This window comes from Podarcis muralis, chromosome 17 (genome assembly GCF_964188315.1).
Source record: "Podarcis muralis chromosome 17, rPodMur119.hap1.1, whole genome shotgun sequence".
Taxonomy (NCBI): Eukaryota; Metazoa; Chordata; class Lepidosauria; order Squamata; family Lacertidae; genus Podarcis; species Podarcis muralis.
In genome coordinates, this window is record NC_135671.1 from 32,793,921 (window position 1) to 32,820,742 (window position 26,822).

General features: G+C 48.4%; 1 protein-coding gene across 1 annotated transcript; it reads left to right on the plus strand.

The window, feature by feature from the left end:
• The first annotated feature begins 1,383 nt into the window (after positions 1 to 1,383).
• On the plus strand, positions 1,384 to 23,301 carry LYL1 (LYL1 basic helix-loop-helix family member). The gene is made up of 4 exons (XM_028712597.2): positions 1,384 to 1,936; positions 17,866 to 18,311; positions 21,633 to 21,724; positions 22,127 to 23,301. Exons 2-4 carry the CDS (start codon positions 17,866 to 17,868, stop codon positions 22,471 to 22,473), a joined length of 885 nt encoding a protein of 294 aa, XP_028568430.2. The 5' UTR covers positions 1,384 to 1,936; the 3' UTR covers positions 22,474 to 23,301.
• Positions 23,302 to 26,822: the final 3,521 nt, after the last annotated feature.

Here is a 26,822-nt window from a genome sequence, read left to right on the forward strand (position 1 = left end):
ACTCGCTGCTCCAGAGGGACAGGCTGGTCTTGGACTTCCTCAAGTGGGAATGGACCTCCAGATTATTGAAAGCGATGTGGGCAAGTTCCTCCTCAGCAGTGCCAAGGCAGGCTACCCAGAGTCAACACCCACCTGACCACTGGCGGGAGGCCTGAGAGCCCCACCATCTCCACCATGGCCCGCCTCTCAAGGACCCCAGCCAGCGAAGCATCTGGCTGAGCTGGCTTAACAACAGACATGATGTGCATGTGTGTATTTTAATGAACTGAACAGAGTCATGGGGGTGCAGAGATTGTGTGAACAAACTTAGTGCATAGCTTATCTTTTAATTGCTATTTTGTTAATGTTTTTAATAATGTTTTATAGATTCTAAATGCTGTGTTGATTTGTTAATCACATGACTTGCCATAATTGTGAGGTTTAGCCTACTTTTTAGTTAAGTTTTTTTATTGATAATTTGTTAATTATTTTATATGATGTATGCTGTATTCGTGATGTGCTACTATGTTTTATTATGCTATGGTTATTTGTTGGTTTGTAAGCCGCTTTGAGATTCACTTGAATGGAAAGCGGCTTCGAAATACAATAAATCAAAATCAAATAAACCGAATGAAAATACTTCCTTTAAAATCCCAAGCATAGCCCAGAGGTGTGCGTTTCTTTCATTGTCTGGGTCTTTCCTTACACATGCTCCAAGGCTGAAATTCCATTGGCAGCAATTGTGATATCCAGTTATGCCCAGGCTTGCACAGAATGGGTGCACGCAAGGCCGATGGCTTTGCACGAGTGCCTGCAAACATCCTCCCTTTGCAGGAATTGCAGGCGTCCTTACTGACCGTGGATCCTGAGGCCAGGGACTGACAGCCTGGTTCGCCTGGTTCCCATGCCATCCAACGGTTGTAAGAAATGCCAGCTGCTGACCAACTGAGCGTGATGCCCAACAGGAGGCACATGGTCCCTGTGCCTGCCAGGAACCCCAAAAGTAGTCTGGCCGGCCAACTGGCTGATGGAGAGGCGGGGAAGAACCTCCTTCCTTCCCTCCCTGGGCAAGGCTCTCCTGAACTCACATCCAATCCATGTTTCTAGTCGCTCATGAAAGTGCTGTGAGTTCTCCTAAGCCACCTCTATTATGTGTTCACTGGTCTATGTTATTCCAGTGTGTAGACACTGGGCTTCCTCTTGTTTGCTTTCCAAGTCCCTTTGCTTAGGCTGGGTCTGACTCGGGAGTTTCCTTATCAGCCCTGTGCAGGCAGCTCCTGTGCGGCTTATCTCCGAACTGCAGAACATCCCCCGTCCAAAGAGGGCAGGAAATCTCTCTCCTGCAGGGGAGGGGAGAGGGAGGGAGTGGGGAGGGGGCTTGGCCCAGGCTCCTTCATCAAAGCAGCTCCTTCCAGTGGCCAAATAGCGCCTGTCAATAAAGAGAGGTGGCCGCAGGGGGAATTTGTAAGGAACGAGGTGGCAGGAAAAGCGGGAGCCTAATTGATTTGAAGTCCCCAACCCAGCAGCAAATAACAATAATAATTATACGCACGCTCTGGCGGAGGGAAGCCGAGGAGGAGAGAGGAAGTGGCCGCGAATCATGGCCCCTGAGCATGGTAGCCTGCAGCAGCCATGTGGCCGGCTTCGGGGGTAGAGTGCCTGGGCAACGCGGGCCGCTCACCTTCTTGCAAGGCTCTAGAATCAGAGGCTGGCACCTCCTGTTTCGTCTTTGAGGAGATCCCTGTGGCACGGCTTCTACATGCCCCCGCACCTTGCCACCCAGGCCTCTTTACAGCCAGCAATCAGGTGACACCCCATTTCACCTCGGGATCCTCCGGCCATCGGACAGGGTTTCGTGGCCTTCCTGCCGGCCCTTCTGCCACAGGGGATTAAAAATGACCGCCTTGGTTGACCTTTGGAAGAGGAAAGATGGCTTTGGCCCAGTGACATCTGGCAGGTGAGGAAAGGGGCTTTTGGGGAGCGGCGGGAAAAGGATGGTTGACATCTCCCTTGGAAAGAAAAGGGAGAGGGGACTGAGTTTCAATGATTTTATTTTAGCAAAGACGGTTGTTAAGGTCTTTTGATTCATAGTTTGCCCAGAAAGGACTGGTGGTTCCTTCTCTTGCAATTTTTTGTTGTTGTTAAACAAAAACCCATTCTTGTGATACACAGATCCATATTTTTCTCTCTTAGACTGAATAGCTTATATGTTTTTATGGTAATTTTTTTACTGTATCATCAGTCCAGAATAAGGATGTCTAGTAGCGCAATTAATCTTAAGACTATTCTCCCTCCAATTGCCCTTTTTGTGTGGGGAACTTTTTGTTCCTGATGAATTCTTCATCTCTCCTCACCCCCCCCCCCCTTATTGCCTGACTGCTGATCCCACTGCTAAAATCTAATTTAAGAAAAGAAATGGCATCTGTAAGGCCCAGAAAGCATAACTGCAGAATGGAATTTTCACAGCAACCCGAAAATACATTTACAAGCCAAATAGATTTTGCATTGAAATCCAAATCCAGTTCTGTATAGTAGTGGCGTCCGTTGAGCAGCGCTGATCTGTCACAGGGTCCTCCTTCATTTTTCTATATGGCAATTACAGTTAAATAATCACCGCTAATCAATAGGTTTGAAACTTCCACCTGCACTCCCGTTTGAATTTCAAAGATCCCTGTGATCTCTGTGCTAATCTTGGAAATTATCACTGTTGTTATTTAAGCTGCTGTGATATCATTCGTTTGCTCGGCAATTGCATCTCTTATCGTGCCTCATCACCCACATGGTTTCCTACTGGACTGCAATTTGTAACAAAATTGAGCGATTATGACTTCTTGCTTCACGTTTCGAAGACCAAATTCAATGCTGTGGCTCATTCGTGTTTTCTACCAGACTGACACAGCGCTTTTTTATCTACAATTCCCTGCTCCTCCTCATACAGAAGATGAACTCACATGCCGTACAGTCATCTCTGTAAACATGTAAAATAGTCATCTATGTAAAAAGAAAAGAAAACTGTGTGATATATTGTTAATGACATGCACAGATTTTTTTTAATTTTTATTTTTCTTGGTATGATACAACACTGTAATGGCCTCAGCATTTTAAAAATAAGAGATGCAAAATAGAGAGAGTGACATTTTCTCCCCTGGATTAACAGTTGTTGCAGTAAGGGCCGCTTCAGACATGACACTCTTCCTCAACGGCAAACACTTCTATGTAGGAAAATTGTGCACTCGTGTGAAAATTGTGTTTAGATTGTTATGTGTGTGACAATTGCACATGTGTCTGTCTCACGGTGAGCACACGTGCAGGAGGTCTTGGCTCCCAATGCATGTATTTCCCACTGCATGTGAAATGGTCCCACACTGAACTGCCACAGGCATGACAAATATTTTGTGCTTTACACACACCCCAAATGCTGGAAATGCATCGATCCTGGAAACGATGCAAAGAGTCAGCGAGATTTATCTTTACAAACATTCCTCTCTTCAGGAAAAATATAATTTACTTATAATTATATATACAATATAAGTATGTATAATCTCCCCTTTATTACATCAGTAGTCCTAGGGCAGTTTCTAACCTCTGTTAAAAATACATTTAAATATAACTACCAACCAAAAGCAAAACCCTGCTGCAGCAGTCGAGAGCAATAACAATATTTATTATGTATATATACATTCTGTCAGGGAACTGCCATCGGAAGGACAGGAGGTGCAAAGGCTCCCTCAGGTTGAAAGAGACGGAGCAGCTGAAGAGGGAACCAGTAGGGGGCGAGCAGGAACTTCCAGGGAAAGTGAGTCGGAGGGGTGGCTCAGAGACGTTTCCAGCGAAAACAGTGGAGAGGTCTCAGGACCTCCTATAGGGACACCCACGCCTCGCCGGAAACTGTCACGCAGAGAGTCCAGAAGACGTGTTTCCGTGAAAGAGCTTTTATGTTGGAAACGTTTCCGAAAGCAACCACTTTCGGATTCTACTAGCGATTGACGCAGCCATGCCGGAGGGGCTCCGTCACAGGCAGAGGTTTGAAAACCTGATCAAACTCTGAGGGACTTGCATTTTACGCACAAGCAGCTCATCATCCCACCACAGCAATCCGAAAGTCACTGAAAGCCAGCTTGTGCAAGCAGCGGCATCATGAGCGACCCAGCCGGAACCGGAGGAGCAGGAGCAGCTGGAGGAGGTCCAAGCCTGGAAGAAAGGTACAGGGCGTTGGAGATCCAGCTGGCCATGCAAACGGCGAGGCTTGAGGAGAGGAGGGCTCAGGATGCAGAAAAGGGAAAGGAGAAAACCACCTCGATAGCCAGAAAGGTGCCAGGATTGGTGCAGAAATTCGGGGGAGATCCCAGAAACTATCATGCCTTTAGAACTGAGATGCAATACGCTCTCAACCTGCAGTATGATGACTTCCCCGACGAGGAATCGCGAGTGGCTTTTGTAATTGGCCATCTCGAAGGGGGGGCGAAGGATTGGGTTCGACCCCTGATGGCAGTGAATAATGAGATACTAAAGGACACGAGGAAGTTTTTTCGTGCCATGGACCTGATGTTTTCCAGTGACATTGAGCAGGGGGTGGTACGAAGGCAGTTAATGGCTTGCAAACAGGGGAGCCGATCTGTTCGTGAGTACTGGACTGAGTTTACTATGCTGATTCATAAATTGGGGTGGGACCTATCGGCGGAACCCATCCAAATGCTTTTTGAAGAGGGGCTTTCTTCGGCCGTTAAAGATGAACTTTCCCGGGGGCCAAGGGCGGAGTCTATGGACCAGCTGACCAAATCCGCGCTGGCCATAGGAGCGCGCCAGGAAGCGAGAGCTTTGGAAAGGCGGGAAGGGAAAGGAGAACGTTGGAGGGAACTGCGCATTCCGGACATTCCAGAGCCACCTTTCCCGCCGGCAGAGCCGATGGAAGTTGGAACAGCGCGGGCGCGCGCAGTTTCAAATCCCAGTGAAGGGCGGAAGAAGGAGGGAAAGAGCGCCAAGAAATGTTATCTCTGCCAACAGCCAGGGCACTTTGCCAGAGTCTGCCCACAAAGAAAGGAATGGCAAGGGATGGCAGGAGCTGTGGGGGAAAGGGAGGAGGAAAACAAGGAGCAAGTAAAAGCCAACGCCTGGCTGCCACCGTCGGGGCACAGCAGCCAGGCCAAAGAGCAGTGAAAGTGCCCACGCCAGAACCACCCAGACCTGCTTTAGTGATAGAAGTGTCACTAGAGCTGCCAAATGGACACCCCCTACAGGTCAAGGCGCTTTTGGATTCAGGCAGCTCCTGTAATTTTATGAGTAAGGAGTTTGCAGCTGAGCACCAGATACAGACCATCCCTTTAAGTAATCCCTTGCAGGTGACCACGATTGATGGCAGAGAGCTGTTGGGAGGAGAAGTTAGCCAACAGACTGTCCCGATGATAATGAGGGTGGCAAGGCACACCGAACGGATAGCGTTTAATGTGGCCACCTTGGGAGGAGCTCCCATCATCTTGGGGATGAGCTGGCTGGCGCTACACGATCCGCTAGTGGGCTGGCATCAGAGGGTGGTCTCCTTTGGGTCAGCGCATTGCCTAGAACACTGCAAGCAGGGGAAGGTTCAGGGCGGAGACAAAGTCACCCTAGCCGGGATGGAAGTAATGGGCAGAGGGAAGGTGCCCCCGCAATACGCAGATCTGAGCAACGTATTCAGCGAAAGGGAAGCAGACAAACTGCCGCCGCATAGACCCTTTGACTGTCAAATCAACCTACTCCCTGGGGCCCAACTCCCAGTGGGCAAGCTGTACGCCATGTCCGACAGGGAGATGCAGGAGCTGAGGGAGTTCATTGACAAAAACCTGAAGCGAGGTTTCATCAGAGAGTCCCGAGCGGTGGGGGGCAGCCCAGTGTTTTTGTGGACAAAAAAAACACAGATAAGCCGAGACTTGTGTGTGACTTCAGGGCCTTGAATGCAGTGTCGGAACCCCTGGCTTTCCCTATGCCCCGAATTGATGACATTTTGACCAGGGTAAGGAAGGGAAAGATTTTTACAAAGCTGGACCTGCGGGGGGCGTACAATCTGATACGCATAAGGAAGGGAGATGAATGGAAGACCACCATGTTCACCCCTTTGGGAGCCTTTGAATACCTCGTTATGCCCTTCGGTCTACAAGGAGGCTCCGCGTGCTTTCAAGCGTTTATTAACCACGTTCTGGGGCCTTTGCTCTACAAGAACTGTGTGGCCTTTTTAGACGACGTGTTGGTGTATTCGGAGGATGAGGAGCAGCATGTGAGGGACGTTCGAGAAGTGTTGGGCAGGCTGCAAGCCAACCAGCTGTGGGTGAAACTGGAGAAGTGCCAGTTTCATACCAAGGAGGTGGAATTCCTGGGGTACCGCTTGTCAGACAAGGGATTGGCCATGGATCCAGGCAAGGTCCAAGCGGTACTGGAATGGAAGACACCGAAGACCAAGAAGGATGTGCAAAGATTCTTGGGGTTTGGGAACTTTTATCGGAAGTTCATCAAGAACTTTGCCCACTTGACGGCGCCCATCACCGACTGCCTCAGCAGCAAGAAGAAATTTGTTTGGACGGCGGAGGCGGAGCGAGCATTTGAAGAACTGAAAAGGGCTTTCGCCTCGGAAGAACAACTTCTGCATGTGGAGTTACGAAAACCCATGAGAGTGGAAACCGATGCGTCCGACCGGGCGGTAGGGGCGGTACTTCTTCAACCGGGGAGGAGTATGTCAGAGTGGAGACCGTGTGCCTTCTTCTCGCGGAAGCTGAATAAATCCGAGAGGAACTACACGGTGTATGACAGGGAACTACTTGCCATTCACGAAGCGTTCCGGAGGTGGAGACATTTATTAATTGGGGCACAACAAAAGGTGCAAGTGTGCACCGACCACAAGAATTTAGAGTATTGGAGAACAGCTCGAGTGCTCAACCAACGACAAGTGAGATGGGCACAGGAATTCTCTAAATTCAACTTTGAAATTTGTTATGTGCCAGGTCCAGAAAACGTCAGGGCGGACGCTCTCTCACGCAAACCAGAGTATTGGGAGGGGGAGGGGGCGATTGAAGAGAGACAGGTCATCCCTGAGGACCGCTGGGTGTGTGGGGCGGCGCTGGTGGGGCAACGAGAACTGGTAGAGGAAACGGAAAATGATGAATATGCCCAGGATAAGCTCAGAGGACTCAGGGGGGAGGGCGAGAGCCCCGAAGGTTTTGAGGAAAGAAATGGGGCATTGTATTACAAAGGGGCACTGTATATACCCGAAGGTGAATTGAGGGGGAGAGTACTCAAGCAGTTGCACGATAGCCCCACGGCGGGACATTTTGGGCAACACAAGACCATGTGGTTGGTTACCAGGGAATTCTGGTGGCCCAAGGTGAGGGAAGATGTAAGGGAGTATGTAAGAGGGTGTGACCAATGTCAGCGAGCCAAAGGGGAAAGACGGGCGCCGGCAGGGTTATTAGAACCATTACCCACACCAGAACGGCCTTGGGAAGCGGTATCAATAGATTTTATGACGGATCTGCCGAAGTCCAAGGGGAAAACAGCCATCATGGTAGTAGTAGACCTGTTAACAAAGATGTGCCACTTTGTAGCATGCTCACATGCAGTCACAGCGGAAGAAACAGCGAAGTTGTTTGTAGAACACATCTTTAGGTTGCACGGGGCTCCCTTGAGGGTGATCTCGGACCGCGGCAAACAATTTACTTCCAGGTTCTGGAGGAAGCTCATGAGCTTGCTGCACGTGGAAGTCAATTTTTCAACGGCCCGGCACCCTGAAACCAACGGGCAGGCGGAAAGAGCAAATGGCATTCTTCAACAATATCTGAGGTGTTATGTCAATGACAGAGAGAACGATTGGGTCGAAAAGTTGGCGCTGGCAGAATTTGCCTACAATAATGCGGAGAATGTGTCCACAGGGATGAGCCCCTTTTTGGCTAATTACGGGTGTCACCCCAGGGCATTTCCAGGGGAGGGAGGGGAGAGATGGAGCGTTCCAGCGGCTGAACATTTTGTAGAAGAGATGGAAGCGATCCATCATCAGCTCCAGCTCAACTTAGAAAGGGCCAAGGCACAATATAAGAAGCAGGCAGACAAGAACAGAAGGGAAGGTGAAACCATAAGGGTGGGGGATCAAGTGTGGCTGTCAACCCAAGGGTTGCCGTTCAAAGGGGGTTGTAAGAAATTGAGGCCCAGAAGATTGGGACCCTTTGAGGTCATTCAGCAGGTCAACCCGGTGGCTTTCAAACTCCGGTTACCCAACCACATGAAATTGCACCCAGTGTTCCACAGGTCGTTACTGTCACCATACAGGGGGGGACGTGAAGGGGAGCACGTCAGGGGACCAGCCTTGGAAGAGAGGGAACGCAGCAACCATGTAGCGGAAATCCTCGATTCCAGGTGGAAGGGAAATCAGGTAGAGTATTTGGTGGCGTGGGAAGGGGAACCGGAGTCAGAAAACACCTGGGTGACTGCAGGGGAGGTCAATGACGAGGTTTTAACAGAAACGTTCCACCAAAGATTCCCTAGGAAACCACAGCCGGTAGAAAGGTTTAGGAGGGAGTACTTCGGCACCACCGACGAGGAACAGGAAATGGAAGGATTCACGGAGTCGGAGTTGGAAGAGGGAATAGACTCCGAAGACGAGGAGTATCGAGAGACGAGGGACAGTAGCAGGTGGAGGGAAGTGTTCGAAACTTCGGACGATGAGGAAGGTTCTTTCAGGGGTTTTACTTCCTCCCAGCCCGGAGGGGAGGAGACGGGAGGGGGTGAAGGGGGCCCTGGAGGGGAGGTGGATGTCAGGGAACTGCCATCGGAAGGACAGGAGGTGCAAAGGCTCCCTCAGGTTGAAAGAGACGGAGCAGCTGAAGAGGGAACCAGTAGGGGGCGAGCAGGAACTTCCAGGGAAAGTGAGTCGGAGGGGTGGCTCAGAGACGTTTCCAGCGAAAACAGTGGAGAGGTCTCAGGACCTCCTATAGGGACACCCACGCCTCGCCGGAAACTGTCACGCAGAGAGTCCAGAAGACGTGTTTCCGTGAAAGAGCTTTTATGTTGGAAACGTTTCCGAAAGCAACCACTTTCGGATTCTACTAGCGATTGACGCAGCCATGCCGGAGGGGCTCCGTCACAGGCAGAGGTTTGAAAACCTGATCAAACTCTGAGGGACTTGCATTTTACGCACAAGCAGCTCATCATCCCACCACACATTCATTATTAAAAAATTATGCACATCCACATAATATCATGTACAAAAACAACATATAGTACAGTATCTATCTTTTAATTACGGTACTTGTGATGTACAGTACATGACAAACATTGGGGCCACAGTCCCTCGCAGGGTTTTGTACTCGTTAAAGACACCGATTTAAATTGGCTTTAAGTCCTCCTAACTCTTGTGCTGTTTTGCGGCCGCAGTGTATTTATTTATAAGATGTATGAATATGCCAATGCATGTGTTAAGAAAACCGAAGGCAGGAAGTTAGCATGGTAATATAACATTTTTAGGATAAAGCAATAATCCAGAATCCCATTAACCTGAAATATTTGGATTTAAGTTAGTTTCTGTTTCATTGAAAGTCAATGTAACTAATTTGGGGCAAACGAAGAAACAATTGATTAAAGTAAGTCATGGATTGGCTGTATTAGGTTTAACCAGTACAGTATACAGTATACTCATTTAAAGTGGATTTTTTCCTTCAATGGGGGGAATAAAAAGATGAATAAATGCCCTGAACTTGTGGGTGTTCAATGAGCTCTGCTTCTCAATTTTAGACACCGTATACTTTGTTGTCCTTCTTTCTTGTGCTGTCCTCCAGTTTTAGGGGGAAATATTGAAGGCAAAATGAAAACATGTGACAGTCGACGTCCCCGACTTGTAAATCACAGAACTGTGGTTTGCTTTTTGGTTTTTTAAGCCCCCTGTGTTTTAAAAGTCTGGTGCGTACGAGTTGAAAGCAGCTCGTAATTTTTGTCTGTGTGCATGCATAAGAATGGCTTTGAAAAGGCCTCAGATGTTGCTGATTGGGACGCCAAACCCTCCTGATGACATTTGCAAAACCATTTCCTCTATTTCTCAAACATTTTTATCGCCTGACACTCAAACAAAGGACTGTGGCAGCCACTCAGAATAAGCATTGTTGCCAGTTTATCTCCCTTAGCTCAGTTACCTGCGTCGCAAAATATCATCGCATCTCATCTCAGTCCTGATTCTTAATCCAACATTTTGTATGGGGAGTCCAAGTGAGCCCGGCATCTGAGGGGAGCCGAGCCTTGTGGACGGATATGTTTTTAAAGCCCTGAATATGATGGCATTTTCCTGAGCAGCAATTCACTTTGTAATCAGAGCAGTTTCATAATCTATTCAGAAAAAGGACAACAATAAATAAATAAAACCCTGTTCCCAAGTCAATTACTAATATCAATCAAAGCATTTGCAAATTTCCTTATTCACAGTTGTGCACCACCTGGCTCATATTTGCATGTTTAAATTTGGACTCAGCTCTCTGCAGATTTTGACCACTGTGCATTGTTTCTAGCCGAAAGGGCGACATGAGGGAGATTCTCATGAGGCGGGAAAATGTAACAGAGAGTCAAGTAGTCATTTGGGCCCTTAGAGAAGAATTCCTCCTCTCAATGCACTGGGCAAATTCTGACTACGCATTTGCAGTTGGTCTTCACAACCAGGGAGTCAAAGCATTACAAAATGGGCTTACTTCTTGTACAGGTACACCAGCATATTTCCAACTCTCTGTTTTGGTTCCGATCTACCTATAGATTGGAGATCCCTTCCAACCACACAATTCTACAATTCTAAAACTTCCACAACTCTTTTCTGGCGTATTTGGCCATTAGCAGATAGAACAAGCATTTCAGCAGCATTCCGTTGCTTCCTGTCCTCGCTGGTAGGCAGAGCTTGAGAGAACGTCTCTTCCTCTTTCATAACAGAACACGGAGGGTCAGCGGAGCCAGCCTTGTCATTCGACAAAGTGAATTGGATGCTACAGGCAGCACATGTTTGGGGTCAGAGGAGCAAAGGCAAAGACTTTGAGGGCAGAGTTTTGTGAGTTGTCAAATGCCCTGCCCTTTCCTGCTCCCCTGCTGCCATGAGATCTCCGGGTACAGGGCGCTATATAAATTCAATAAAAATAAATTTTTTAAAATTGCTTGTAGGTCTGGTGGGAGATTCCCACAGGGATCTGGTTGGCCACTGTGAGATCAGGATGCTGGACTAGATGGGCCATTGGCCTGATCCTGCAGGCTCCTCTTATGTTCTTAAGATCAGAAGGTCGGCGGTTTGAATCCCTGCGACGGGGAGAGCTCACGTTGCTCGGTCCCTGTTCCTGCCAACCTAGCAGTTCGAAAACACGTCAAAGTGCAAGTAGATAAATAGGTACCGCTCCGGTGGGAAGGTAAACGGCGTTTCTGTGCACTGCTCTGGTTCGCCAGAAGTGGCTTAGTCCTGCTGGCCACATGACCCAAAAAAGCTGTCTGCGGACAAACGCCGGCCTTTGAGAGACACTGTTTCGTTCTTCCCCTCAGCTCCAAAATAGCCTTGACCCTGCTGGCGACATTGATGGGCAGAGGGTTCAGAACTGATGGAAGGATAGTCCTTTTTCATGCACAATGTGTATCAGACTTATGGAACCGCAAGATACGGCGATACCACTCATTTGAACACAGCTAGGCAGAAATATGGGTTGCCCTCTCTGCCATTATTAGCAGCCATTGAAAACATCACATTCAGCGAAAGGGAGAGTAGACCTCTGGCTACAGAAGAGCAGGCTAATGCGTGCCTTGTTTTCACTTCCATGCCTCACCAGTAAGTTTCCAGAGATACCAGGTCTTATCTGCCCAGGGTCTCTGGTGTCTTCTCCATTTTATTCCGTGTTGAGCTTCATTGATAAGCCAGTCCAGGCAGGGCTGTGGCATTTGTGGGTTTGCTGTGGCCAAGCACCCCTCATCTCTTAGAGCGGTAATTCAAGGCTGAGGTTCAAACCATGCAGACCTTCCCGATTTGAAATGGGAGCTGCATCTCTGGGGGAAAGCAGTTCCCGGAAGGCAAGCCCCAGGAGAGACTAGCCACGTGCTGCCTTTCCACAGTGAATGGCAGGTTCTGCCTCACATTTCACGTGTGCCTCATAGGGCAGCTGACGGGTGCAAGCAAATGGTTTTGCTACCCCCATGAATAGCCTGAACTGGGGAGAATCTCCTTGTGCTGGAGAGCAAGATAAATGTAGGAGGCAGGCAGGAGGATTATCAGTGCTGAGACAACTTCTCTGGACCCTCCCTTTTCTAACGGTTTCCTGGACTGAGCCTTTATTTTTTTTGCATGCTCTCTCGAAGGTTGGAGGAGAGAGGCAGTTTCTTACCAACCTCCAGAGACACCCCCTCCCCTATTGATGACTGAATCACTTATTCTGAACCAGCTACAGTGGTACCTCTGGTTACATATGCTTCAGGTTACAGACGCTTCATGTTACAGACTCCGCTAACCCAGAAATAGTACCTTGGGTTAAGAACTTTGCTTCAGGATGAGAACAGAAATCGTGATGCGGCGGCAGTGGGAGGCCCCATTAGCTAAAGTGGTGCTTCAGGTTAAGAACAGTTTCAGGTTAAGAACGGATCTCCGGAACGAATTAAGTACTTAACCCGAGGTACCACTGTACTGTGTTTTTCTGTTTAGGGGTTCGGTTCCTGATTCTGAGTGCTTCCAGAGGGGTGTTTGTTGCCGACGGGTGCTCGTCACACATGCAATTCATTTGCAGCATCCACACAGCATCTTTGGCATCAAAATATCAGCTCATATTCCCCCGCTCCATCTCAATTTAACCTGATTTTTACCCTTTCAAGGAAAAATCCTAGGGTGTGTGTCTGTGTGTGTGTAAACACATTGATATCAACCTGGTTGCAATAGCTGAGTGGCCTGTTCACAATACTATTATCCCTTCGGGAATAACCTTCATGGAAAATGTTTGACCAATTGTATTTTATTTTTGGAAATTTTTAAAATAATATCTAGGGGGAAAAGGGAATAGCCTTCAGGCTGAGTTTCGATTTCAGTGAGCAGGAGGGCAGGGGGGAGACTCTCTGATGCAGTTCCGAGTTTAGGTCCAAGTTCAGTTCTCCTCCTTCTTAACAATCACAAGGGCTATGGACACATATACTTTAAAAATAAATAATTAAGGTCGAGATTTTCAGGAATTAAAGTAGACTAGGAGTGTTCCCGTACTTGCATTATTGTCCCAAGACACTTCCCTCAACCTCTGCAGCTATTGCACAAGAAATGGGAATTCCATGAATGGTCTGGAGGCAGAGCAAAACTGCAAATAGTTAGTCAATCTATTCCAGCCCCCTGCAATGGCGTACCGTGGGGGGGGGGCTATTGGGGCGATTGCCCCGGGTGCAAAAATCTTTCAGGCGCATCTCTGCAGTTGCCGCCCCAACCGGAGGCGCGCCCCATCCCTCCCACCCACCAACCTCACCTGAGCAGCACAAGCTGGGAGAGGACGGGCAACACAGCGAGACTCATGGCCATGGCAGTGGCGGTGCCCCGGCCCAAGGAGGCACACACACATGTCCCACTGCTACACTGCAACTCTGTCTGGCAGCAGCAGCAGCGCTGCATGGAGGTGCTGGTTTGTGGGCACAATACTTGCCTTAGGGGGTGCAATATTTGCCTTGCCCTGGGTGCTGGCATCCCACGCTACGTCACTGATCCCTGCAGTGCAGGAAGTGCGGCTAAAAGATGGCCAGCCAAACATGGTCAAATGTCTTTCTTGGGAAACTGGAGGGAATCCCTAAGTGCACGTTACAAGAATGAGAGGCAGAGGGAAATTTCTTTGCCACTGAACCCCCCATGCCTCAGGGACTGGGGAGCGGGGATGAGTTAAGTTATTTCAGTAGACAGGCTGTCATTCCCAGGCAGGCTTGCACCCTCGCCCCCCCCCCCCATAAATTAACCAGCAGGGTTTCTGACAAACCTGTGAGAGCCTTGGAATTCTGATTTAGTCCTAAGTGAAGGGAAAACACAACACTCTGCACCCCCATTCAGCAAGCAAGCAGGCAAGCAATATGAAAAAGAAATGTTCACAATGCATGTCACCATTTTTGTAGCTTGATCTTTTTCACTGGCCTGTTGAACTGATCCAGGCCAGCCAGCCATTGCCTGACTGAGGTTCAGGGGCCTTAAATCAGGTATAGGCAAACTCGGCCCTCCAGATGTTTTGGGACTACAACTCCCATCATCCCTAGCTAACAGGACCAGTGGTCAGGGATGATGGGCATTGTAGTCCCAAACATCTGGAGGGCCATGTTTTCCTGTGCCTGCCTTAAATATATAAATGGATTGGGGAGAAAACGGTTTCCCAGAAACCCAGACCTGCTCCCCCCGTTTCTTGGCTGAGCATGGAAGCACAGGAATAGCCCCCTCCCCCAGTACAGAACATTAAAGAAACTCACACAAGGCTGTGGCCAACCTCCCACCCACTGCCTGTGGCTCACAGCGTGACCGCATTTACGATTATCTGCTGAGAACGTCTACCTCAATCGAACCACACCATCTCTCCGTGACAGCTGGGGATTCCCCACACATCTGATTTTCGTAGACACCTGTGATAAAAGCCCTCAGAGAATCACAGCCATAGTGAACAGCAAGATCCAGCAGGTTTTGCTGCCCCCCCCAAATCACAGGCCCTCCAAGTGTCCCTATTTTCCAGGGATGTCCCTAATTTAGAGAAGTCATCCTGGTTTCCAATTTGATCCTGAAATGTCTTGCTTTTCCATAGGATGTCCCTATTTTCATTGGATAAATGTTGGAGGGTACATATGTTGGAAGCTGTTCAAAGAGGCTGGGGCAACTCAGTAAGATGTGTGGGGTATAAATAGTAAAATGTTCACTATGGAATGGGAGGTCCCTATTTTCATCAGAGAAATGACCTGATGGAGAGAAACGGATGCCATTTCCTGATTCGGCAGTGCAAAAATACCCTAAATCAGTTGTAGAAATCTAGACAACATTTAAAAAGTAAAAAATTGTTGCCCAGTGTTATCAATGCCCTGTGAGCGTCATTTGGGTGGTTCGTGGCATTTTCGTGGATTGATGGTTGAAGGTGCGAGATGTAAGGGACCCCTGGGTGGTTAAGTCCAGTCAAAGGCGACTATGGGGTGCGGCGCCCATCTTGCTTCAGGCTGAGGGAGCTGGTGTTTGTCCACAGATAGTTTTCCGGGTCATGTGGCCAGAGCCATAGCTAGGTGATCTTGCGCCCTGGCAGAACTGTACAGATTGCGCCCCCTAGCCACTGACAAATTAGCTCTTCTTTCTGCCTCTCTTCCCACCCCCCCTCCATTCAATTCACCCTCTATTTAAAACCTTTTCTTATGAGGAAATAATCAATATTTTTATTTATAGACATATTTATGGACATTTTTTAAACAGTATTGCACACACCTCCTTGCCTGCGCCCCTGGCGGGGCCCCACTTCACCACCCCCTAGCTATGGCCCTGCATGTGGCCAGCATGACTAAACCACTTCTCGCACAATGGGACACCGTGACAATTGCCAGAGCACACAGAAACTCCAGTTACCTTCCCACCGCTGTGGTACCTATTTATCTACTTGCACTGGTGTGCTTTTGAACTGCTAGGTTGGCAGGAGCTGGGACAGAGCAACGGGAGCTCACCCCAGTGCGCGGATTTGAACCACCAACCTTATGATTGGCAAGCCCAAGAGGCTCAGTGGTTTAGACCACAGCGCCACCCGCATCCCTATGTGAGATGGTACATCTATCACATAAATAAAACATTCATTGAGTTTTAACTGTGTTTTTATTGCTGCTTTTATTTATTGCATTTTAGTGTACAGTGGTACTTCAGGTTACAGACGCTTCAGGTTACAGATGCTTCAGATTACAGAGTCCGCTAACCCAGAAATAGTACCTCGGGTTAAGAACTTGGCTTCAGGATGAGAACAGAAATCACACGGCTGTGGCACAGCGGCAGTGGGAGGCCTCATTAGCTAAAGTGGTACCTCAGGTTAAGAACAGTTTCAGGTTCAGAACAGACCTCAAGAACGAATTAAGTTCTTAATCCGAGTTACCGCTGTATTACAGTTTGAATTTAAATAGCAAGACATTAAATGCAATGGGTGAAATTCGACGTCCCACTATGATGAATCTTCCGCCTGCAAAAGTGTTTCAGCTGACCAGGGCGAATAATCCTCCCTCTCCTCTCTTGTGCGCTGGGCTGTGTCTTTGCCTCTCATGTCAGGAAAGTGTGCAAAAATCATGAAGCATCTAGTGCAGTGCTTTACAATTGCCACAATAAGCAGAAGAAGCATTAAGTGGTCTGCCAAGTCCCTCAGTTATTTTCAAATGGTCTGTATGGAAAAAACCGTGGGTTTAGATTAATGGTTTATTTGTAAGGACAGACAGGGTTACCACCCAAGGCCTGTGTGGCAGAAGCGTCATTGCCCAAGATGAGCTAAAATTCATTGATGAAACATCGGAGTGGTTTTAGCTGGTAACTCTAGGTGGGAAGTAGTGTTCTGTCACTTTCTTATCTGGATCTATTCTGTGGTAAATTATTTGGCTTTTTCAACCTCCCCCCCACCCACCAATTCGTTGGGTAGTTTGAGAAAAGCCTGATGTCAATCCCTGTCACAGCTCACCACAGTTTTTTGCTTCTCCTGTCTGAGCTTCCATGTGGACTCTAGAACCTGGAATATGTACTTAATTCATTCCGGAGGTCCGTTCTTAACCTGAAACTGTTCTTAACCTGAAGCACCACTTTAGCTAATGGGGCCTCCTGCTGCCGCCGCGCCGCCGAACCATGATTTCTGTTCTCATCCTGAAGCAAAGTTCTTAACCTGAAGCACTATTTCTGGGTTAGCGGAGTCTGTAACCTGAAGCGTACGTAACCTGAAGCGTACGTAACCCGAGGTACCACTGTACTTGAGACTTCTATCATATACAGTGGTATCTCGGCTTATGAACTTAATCCATTCTGGAAGTCCGTTCTTAAATTGAAACCGTTCTTAAACTGAGGTGCGCTTTCCCTAATGAGGCCTCCCGCTGCAGTGCCCTTCCACCATTCAGCTTCCATTCTTGGACTGAGGTAGAGTTTGCAAACCGGGACACTACTTCCAGTTTTGTGGAGTTCGTAAACCAAATAGTTCGTAAACAGGGCTGTTCTTTAACCGATGGTGATTCTGGTAATGCTGAACCAAATCAGCATACCGTTGCAATCTGGTGACTTGCCAAGCTGCAATTTTGCAGCTTTCCCCTTCCACTGTGTGACAAGGCGAGTGAGAAAGGTCCAATTTTGTTGTAGCTGAGACAAGTCACCCAGGTCCCTTGCCCTCTAGTCAGGATTGACAAAGTTCTCTTCTTCCCTTTACAAAAGTGGACTCGTAAAGATTATGGGATGGCTCGAAGAAGAGCGGTAATAGCTTCTCGTTTGGGGAGTGGGAACTGTTTTGGTTGAAACTTGAGAACGCATTATGCTCCCTCCATCTGAACACATTTCTAGAAGTAAATGTTAACACTCCATTAGTGCCTAAAATCCAAATATTAAACACTGAAAACTAAAAGTCTGAAAACGAGGAGAATCTGCTAACAACATTTACATAAATACATTTCTTCTCCTGCTAACAAACTAGTCTTTGCCAAAAGAACTGGCATCCCTCGCCACGCCGTTTGTGACTAAATTTCTGAAAACCAGGCAACTAGGATCGCAAATAATCTGGTTTGCCTCATCTCCAAAATTCAATTGGGTTTGTTAAGCGACTTAGTTTAGGGGGCCCACCACCCACCGGCTTCTGCGATGCCCACATTTCATGACTTGTGGGAGTAGCTGGTTGGTTGGTGTGATTTGATGTGGTCTTCCTCACTTTCTTTCTCTTCTCCCCACAGATGAGAAGCGAAGAAAAAATGATGGAGAAGCTGGAGGCCTCTCAGCCGCCGGTTGCCCCAGAACAGCAAAACCCGCAGCCACCAGTCTCCCCAATTGATATCCCCTCCCCAGCTACTGGGGGGGATGAGGTTGAGGCCACCCCATCGCCCACAAGCCCCACCTCTTCCTCCCCTCCAGCCAAGGGGAGCCCTTCCCCTCCTGACCCGCCCCCGGCCCCGTTACCTCACAACGTCCCGGTCATCAGCCTGAGCTACAGCAGCAAGCCCCCCGCCCACGTCGAGGTCCCCACCACTCAGCTCACTGCCCTGCACCCCATTCCCAGCCTCTTACAGCTCTCAGCTCTTCCGGCTGGCCCTCCTCCGCCCCCTATGGCGAATCTAGCCGGAGTGAGGAGCCCCCTTTTGGCCCCACAGTACCAGCCTCAGTACCAGCCCTTTCTCAACAGGTAAGTCCTGAGTGGAAATAATCAGGTTTGCGGGGTGGGAAGAAAACCCGGCAATGGAAAGTTGTAACAAGGTTTGAAATAAGGTAACAAATTGCTGATATTGTTATTACAAAGAACGCAGATTTGGAAGGTGTGGGGAAGTCCAATGGGGATTTACGGAAAGTGGAATGTTTATATATCTATAACTTTATTAAGGTTTCTTTTGTTAAAAAAAATAAAAAAAAATGTTTCTTGCATTTGGTCTCTCCTGTATCATGTGGAATGTACAAAACTATGAAAAGAAACGCAATAAAAAATATTTTTTTTTAAAAAAAGAAAACCCGGCAATGGAAATAAGCCAGCAATCGGAATGGGGCATAGCTGTCAACTTTCAGATTTGAAAATAAGGGATCAGCAGTCTCGAAAATAAGGGATCAGCAGCCTCGAAAATAAGGGATCAGCAGCCTTACCTGTCCTGGGGACAGTCTACGGGATATCTAACAATCCGGGATAGCAGCGGGGAGCAGCGGGAAACGGCACTGGAATAAGGGAATTTCCCACACAAAAAAGGAAGGTTGACAGCTATGTAATGGGGTTGAAGTTTGATTCCGTTCACATTTAAAGGCGAAGCTACTTGATTTGCGCTTTCTGGAAGAGCACTGAAACGTAGCCGTCCTTCAGAATTCGTTACTGCTCTAGATTTTGCAATGCAAAATTCTCCAGCACATATCAGGGCAAAGTGTGCATGCGAATGGGCAGATTTTGTGAGAGTAACGTATGAAAATGCATTATATTGGGCGAAATTGCCTAGGAAGATGTACGTGTTACAAAAAATTCACAGCAAAGTGCTGACGAATTTTCGTGAGAAATTATTGTTACCGTCTTGGCCCGAATATAAGCCGTACCTTTGAAATTCGGGGGGGGGGGGAGAGACAATACCCGAATATAAGCTGCTCCCTTAAAATTCCGCAGGCACTCACACCCATAAATGGCGAATGCAGAAGAAAATCCTATGGGTACTAGAGAGGTTTAAACACCTGTTTGTAGCACCATACACGCAAATAAAAAAATCAACACTGCACTGTAAAATACGGGGAAAGTGATGAATGACATTAGAATTAATTGCACAACAGTCTCAAGCTCACAAATTGGCAATAAAACATTTTTTGTTCCATTTTACTGTATGTCTGTTTCAGCAGCGATATCGTAAAAGCCAATTTTTGTAAAGTCACGAATTTAACTTTTCATGGTTGGAATTTGGAAAAAAGTGCCAACATGGTATTATTATTATTATTATTATTATTATTATTATTATTATTATTATTATTATTAGTGTTTGTAAAATTGCAAGCTGACGTGGAAATGTAGAGAACTGAAGACTGCAAAAATTATAAATGGACAGAAACCGGAATTGGCATATTTGCCCTTCCCTAATCAGTCCCAGCCTAGACCAGGGGTTGCCAAACTTTTTGGACCAGTGGGTGTATTTCAAACTTTTAGAGAGTACCAGAGGCACTGAGTTGCGCCAACATGGGGGGGGGTATCGTGCATGTGTGATGTTGCACACATGTGGCACCGGCACGCTGGGCTCCTCAAAATGTCCAGCCAGAGTGCTGGACCTTCATCATGCTGGCGCAATCCTGCTGATGAGGGTCCAGCACTGGCACTCCAGGCTCATAGAGGAGGTCAACGATTGGGAAGGCCAACCGTCAGGAGACTCCTTCACCCCCTCAACATTGAGGGGAGCCAGCCCCTAGCTAGCCCAGAGGGTTTAAGATACCCCGGCCCCCTGGAGAGGACTGCGGGTGCCAGCCACAAAATGGCTACCATGGTGGCAATGCATGGCACACAGTAAGGGAGAGTACAGTCATAGTGAACCTTCCCCCATAATTGTATTTCCATACTAGAAAAGGCTTAACCTGTTGAACTTCTCTCTGCCCCACAGCAGTTCAAGGTACAAGAACCATGTTTGGTCGAAACCACTGCACATGTTTTATTTTACTGCTCATTTTACACAAAAACCCATGATGAATATTTAAATCCCATGCTGAAAGAAAGGTTAAATTGCCCCAACATCTCTGAGGTTTCCTTTCTACTGAACAGTTGTAGGTTTGGGATTATGGAGAACGTAGCAAAATTTATGAGAGATGCCATGAAACTACATCACTTTGAGACTTGAGAGGCACTTTTTAACCTTATTAGGTTTGTATTAGTTTTACCTTAAAATAACTCCTTTTATAGGGACGCGGGTGGCGCTGTGGGTTAAACCACAAAGCCTAGGACTTGCCGATCAGAAGGTCGGCGGTTTGAATCCCCACAACGGGGTGAGCTCCTGTTGCTCGGTCCCAGCTCCTGCCAACCTAGCAGTTCGGAAGCACGTCAAAGTGCAAGTAGATAAATGGGTACCGCTCCAGCGGGAAGGTAAACGGCGTTTATGTGCGCTGCTCTGGTTCGCCAGAAGCGGCTTAGTCATGCTGGCCACATGACCCAGAAGCTGTACGCTGGTTCCCTCGGCCAATAAAGCGAGATGAGCACCGCAACCCCAGAGTCGGCCACGACTGAACCCAATGGTCAGGGGTCCCTGTACCTTTAACTCCTTTTATGAACAGATGCCAATTTTACACTTCGACTTATATCCTTTGTATTTTGTGCATGCCAATAAAGGAGATTGATTGAGAGAAGAAGCCTGTTTCCCCACAATGCCAACCCTAAACCAAAGTCTAGGCTGCCATCCTGTATCCACTTTACCTGGGAGTAAACCCCATTAACTAGAAGGAAACTTACTTGTGAGTGGACATGTATACCATTGTACCAGAAGTGAATTGTTAATCTGCCTGATATTTATCTCATGCACAGCAGGAGACATGCCTAAGCCTCTGATCATTTGCCTTTTGGGCCCTCTTATTTGCAGAAAATAACATCTAGGGACTACCTAAGCTTAGACAAACTCACTGCAAGAAAGTTGCATCCTGGTTCTTAGGGGAAAAGGAAGGGTGATCCAAAAAATGCCAATGACTAGTGAATAAGACATACAGTCGTACCTTGGAAGTCTACGGAATCCGTTCTGGAAGTCCGTTCAACTTCCTAAACTTTTGGAAACCAAAGCGCGGCTTCGGATTGGCTGCAGGAAGCTCCTGCAGCCAATCGGAAGCCACGGGAGCCCCGTCGGATGTTCAGGTTCCAAAGAACGTTTGCAAACCAGAACACTCACTTCCGGGTTTGCGGCGTTTGGGAGCCAAAACGTCCGACTCCCAAGGCGTTCGGGATCCAAGGTACAACTGTATGTTTAAAACAAGGCTGCCTGTTACAGAACCATCCTGACCTCTTCTCTTCTCCCTTTAGCATCTACATTGGCAGCTCTGGGACTTTTGGCCTCTTCCCCAACAACCGCCTCAAGCGGAGGCCGAGCCATTATGAACAGGACATCACGGAGGGTGAGTGGCTGTGGGGTAAACCTTCCATCAGTGGCGTAGCGTGGGGGGTGCAGGGGGGGCCGGCCGCACCGGGCGCAACATCTAGGGTTAGGGTAAATCCACAGGTTAGGGGGCGCAAATCCACGGGTTAGGGGGCGCAAATCCATGGGTTAGGGGGCGCAAATTACTTGCCTTGCCCCGGGTGCTGACAACCCACGCTATGCCACTGCCTTCCATGCAGGATGGATGAGAGAGCATAGGCAGAACCACCCATTTTACAGGATTGGGGACTGAGGCTGAGCAGAAGTGTCTTTCTCAGGAAGGCTGGCATTCTCAGCGGAAGAGGAATGTGCCCCCAAGTTCATGCCCCTTTCGTGAATGCATTTTATCCACCCACTTACCCTTCTCCTCTTATTTGCCCAGGTCATCAGCCCCAGAAGGTGGCACGCCGGGTCTTCACCAACAGCAGGGAGCGCTGGCGGCAGCAGAACGTCAACGGCGCCTTCGCTGAGCTGCGGAAGCTCATCCCTACCCACCCGCCTGACAAGAAGTTGAGCAAGAACGAGATCCTTCGCCTGGCCATGCGATATATCAACTTCCTGGTCAAGTTGCTGAGCGACCAGGCCAGGTCAGCTGGCGGGGAGCCTCCTGAATCAGAAGCGCCTTGCAATGGCACCCCGAGGACTCCCTCGCCACCCACAGCACCCATAAAAATGGAGCAAGGGACTGTGGAGCCAGTGACTGTGCTGGGGGCAGGAGAGCCGCGGTGATGAAGAGCTCTCTGCCCAAATGTGTGTGGCCGTTGCTTCTCTCCCTCCACACGCTCAAACAGAGCTCAAACACAGCCACATGTGTAGACTGAAGCAGCATTGAAGCACCTGGACCGAATCTCCCTTCTGGGCACTGGATGGAGGACTTGTGTGATGTGGAGGCTGCTATGACCTTCTGAGGATGAATGCTTGGACCAGGACATCCCACTATGCCCACCTGGTGGCATAAAAAGCAGGGACTTCTTTCCGAGGAGGAATTAGGAGCGGGGCTTTTTATGTTCATGTATCCAGCTTGGCTTGTTTCCAGAATGACCCACGAGAAGGTGTGGGGTGGGGAAGCAGCAGGGAGCCTGGTTTGTATGAGACATAACTCTCCTGCCCCCACCTCCAGTGAAGTGGGGCCCCTGGGTGGGCGAGGGGGACGGTCTTCCGTGTTTTACCTCTGTTCAATGTGCACCACTTCCAAATCCTCAAGCCCAAGCATCTATTTTGTGCAGGGTCTTTAAATCGAAATATGAACCCGGACAAAGAAACGGGAATAAAATCAGGGTTAAGGGATTGCTCTTGGCATTGGAACTGGGGGGGGGGGCGGACAGCCCTTAGCTCATAGGCTCCGCCTTTCCATTGGGAAAACCCTTCATCACAGGGCACAGGCTCAACTCCGTCTGTAAAAGCCAACAAGAGATGGGGGGGAAGTGGCAGGGGGGAAGGTATTGAGTAAATAAATGGGTGGAAGAGAATGGGTTAGGCAGTCCCTCTCCCCCCGCCAATCGTCTGCTCACGACTGCAGCCCCTTGTGGCTTTTCATTAAAAAAAGCTGGAAGACTATTATATGCATCTGATATGTCACATCTGATTTGACCCTTACTAGCTCACGCTGGGTGGAATTCAACAAAATTTAACTTTGCTGACTGCCACCCTCTGGATTGTGGGCAGGGGTTCAACGCACTGGAATGGGGAGGGGAAATCCTTCAGAAAGAAAACAAGGAAACGGCTGGGCTAGCACTCTCCTCCCCGACATCCTAATAGGGATCTTTTGTTGGGATCTTTTCCTTGTTAATGCGTTACCTGCCGTCCGCACGTGATACACCTCACCGTCGGAGAGAACCAGGCCTATTGATGCTTCTTTCTTCAGCTCACAGTCATAATTTTAGCGGCCTCAGTGGGCTGCAAGAGGAATTACCCAAGTCTGGGCTTTGAGGGGCTTTGAGTGGGTGTGTTGGGACAGATAGGCGTTGCCACAGCGACTGCTGTGTCACTGCTGGTGGGCCAGTGCCTAGGTTGCGGTGGTTGGGCTGTTGATGGGAGCCCCACGGCTTCAGGAACTGCTCCCCTTCCTGGAAATGGAAGGGCGGTTTGTGCTGAGTCAGTGTCCAAACCTGCCCAACGCTTTCTGGGCCTCCTGCCAAAACCAAATGTGCCAGTGGCAGATCCAGGAGGGTGGAAGGTCCTCCTAGGCTGCTGGTTTTGATTGCGTAAAGGAGGTTGGTGAAGAAGAAGAAGAAGAAGAAGAGGAGGAGGAGGAGGAGGAGGAGGTGCCTTCTGGATGGGGGAGGGAGCGAGCGAAAGAAGGAAGGACAGAAAAGTATGGCGACAGCTACTGCTTATCTGAATGCACCAGCACCCAGTGGATCGCCAGATTAATGGGCCAAGGGGACTGCTGTTTTTCACAGCCATCCCTGCAGGGTGAGCTTTTGCCCCCATTGGATGTTTCAAATGGCCAGTGCAGCAGGGCTGCCCTGGTCTAGGAGATCTATCCATGCTAAGCCCAGGAGATATTTATGACCTGGAGCGTTCATGCTCTGTCCCAAGAAGAGAGAAATGTTACAGCTGAAATCATCCCACAATTAGACAAAATACAGACCGATCCTTTTTAATGCAATTTAACAAGTACTGCATAATCTTGCTCAATGTGCCTGCTGTGTTCTGAACCTTATTTTCCTCCCACCCCCCAAATTGGAGTGTGTGTGTGTGTGTGAGCATTGAGATGATTTTTATTACTCCTAGGAATTGAGGATGGAAGAGGTTTGGGTAAGTGAGAGGCAATAGGGAAGGAACGTGTCCTTGGCAGCCCAGAAGTGAGGGCTGGGGTGGGAGAACAGAAAACCAGTCAACGCACCAGAGTTTTGCCTTCTGAGTCTACACTGCCATAACTGTATATTTGAAATCATGAAGACTGGAGGCCTGCTGAATTCTTCCAGGGGAGCAGTTCTCTTAGCCTGCAGCAGTAAACAACAACATCCATGGCAGCAAAGAGACTACGTACCTACTTTTGTGGTGGTGCAAGTTTCCACAGGCAATCCCTGTTATGTGCTAGGAATCATTCCAAATGCAGAGAGATGAACAGCCCTGGCAGACGTCACTGTTTTCTGCTTAGCTATATTTTCAGCCTCATTCCCATGGCTAAGGAGTTTCTTCTGTAGCACCTTCCTCTAGGTTTGGAGAATCGGGGTGCTTCCTAATGTGAGCTTTATGTTGCAAATGGGTCATTCAGTTCGGGTTCTTCTGCGTGTTTGGCACGTCAGCTTCTACACATGCTTATAATTTCAGTCATGGATATTAATTGCTATTCTGCAGCTTGTGGTTCACATGAAATGGGAAGAGAATGATGGAATGTAGCCTGAGGTGGGGTTTTTTGTTTTTGGTCCCTCACTATAGTCATTCTGCTGTTGCACTCCACTGACTACTTCTATTCTGGCTAGGCACACTGGTATTTTCTCTCTCTCTCTGTGTGTGTGCACTTCTAAAGAAAAAAAATCCCAGGAAGAATGCAAGAGCAAATGTTACCAGACTTTACATTTCAGCAATGGGCAAAATGGATATGTCTACTGTGACACTGTGGTCTAAACCACTGAGCCTCTTGGGCTTGCTGATTGGAAGGTTGGCAGTTCAAATTTGCGCAAGGGGGTGAGCTCCTGTCGCTCTGCCCCAGTTCCTGCATGTTAGTGCAAGTAGATAAATAGGTACCGCTGTGGCAGGAAGGTAAACGGTGTTTCCGTGTGCTCTGGTTTCCATCATGGTGTTCAGTTGCGCCAGAAGCGGTTTAATCCTGCTGGCCACATGACCTGGAAAGATGACTGCAGACAAATGCTGGCTCCCTCGGCCTGAAAGTGAGATGAGCGCCGCAACCCTGTAGTTGCCTTTGATTGGACTTAACTGTCCAGAGGTCCTTTACCTTTTTTCACAAGAGTGTTAAAGCGGTATTGCACAATATATGAGAATTACAGTGGTACCTCGGGTTAAGTACTTAATTCGTTCTGGAGGTGCGTTCTTAACCTGAAACTGTACTTAACCTGAAGCACCACTTTAGCAAATGGGGCCTCCCACTGCCGCCGGAGCACGATTTCTGTTCTCATCCTGAAGCAAAGTTCTTAACCTGAAGCACGATTTCTGGGTTAGCAGAGTCTGTAACCTGAAGCATATGTAACCTGAAGCGTATGTAACCCGAGGTACCATTATTATCAGGAATTCAACATTGCGCTAAGTTGATCATTCCATCAGTGCAAGCTTTTCAACTTGCCAGATGGAAAGATCCCTCCTCTTCTCCCCTGCACCTTGTTCTAGGGCTTCTCCCGAACCTTGTGAGCCAGTTTGGGGGCTGCTATGAGGAAGCACAAGGGAAAGAGAGGTGAATTCAACATTTCGATGAGTGGCCTCTGTTTCCACACAGCCTACTTCTGTGCACTCCTTGCATGAACAGATCTGTGCAAGACCTGCGACAATAATTTAAAAAATGCTTGGGGGCTGCTTGTCACCCCAAAGGGGGGGGGGCAGAGTGTGTCTGTGTGTGCCAGTCTTCCTGTCCCAGCCTTCTCCAGCTGACCTTCAACTTCAGCTTAAAGCTCCTCAGAATCATATTGCCTCTTCTAGATCGTTTTTTGAACTTCTCCAAGGGTTTCCTGAGGCAGGAAGGAGATCTGAGGGCATGGAGAGAGATTTTGGGCCCTTCTAGACATCCTTCTTATTGTGCATTCATGGTGATTTCTGTTCTTGGGGGAGTCACACAAGATCCCGATTTCAATTCTGCTTGTGGCTGCAAAGGTTTTGGGGTGGTCATGCTGTCTCATTTCCAGTCAGCACATATCCTGTAACTTCCTGCTGAAATCCTGTAACTTTTCATAGCACAAATGTCCTGGGTTTGCCCTTTTTTGTCCTGCTATTGTTGTGCGTGCTATATCTCCCCCAGACGGCAATAATGTGGTGCCATTGGGGAAGCACCGCAGAACAACTAATAAAGCAGAAGGGATCAACGCAATGCTTCTTTTCTTAAAAAAAAATGTTTAGGGGGTACTCTCATTTTGACTCAAGAAAATCACCATTTTATAGTTAAAATTGGGAAAAATAAAGAC

Coding starts and splice junctions, on each gene's coding strand:
- LYL1 (XM_028712597.2), top strand. CDS start 17,866: ATGAGAAGCGAAGAAAAAATGATGGAGAAGCTGGAGGCCTCTCAGCCG. Junction 18,312..21,632: donor TACCAGCCCTTTCTCAACAG/GTAAGTCCTGAG, acceptor TTCTCCCTTTAG/CATCTACATTGGCAGCTCTG. Junction 21,725..22,126: donor TGAACAGGACATCACGGAGG/GTGAGTGGCTGT, acceptor TTATTTGCCCAG/GTCATCAGCCCCAGAAGGTG.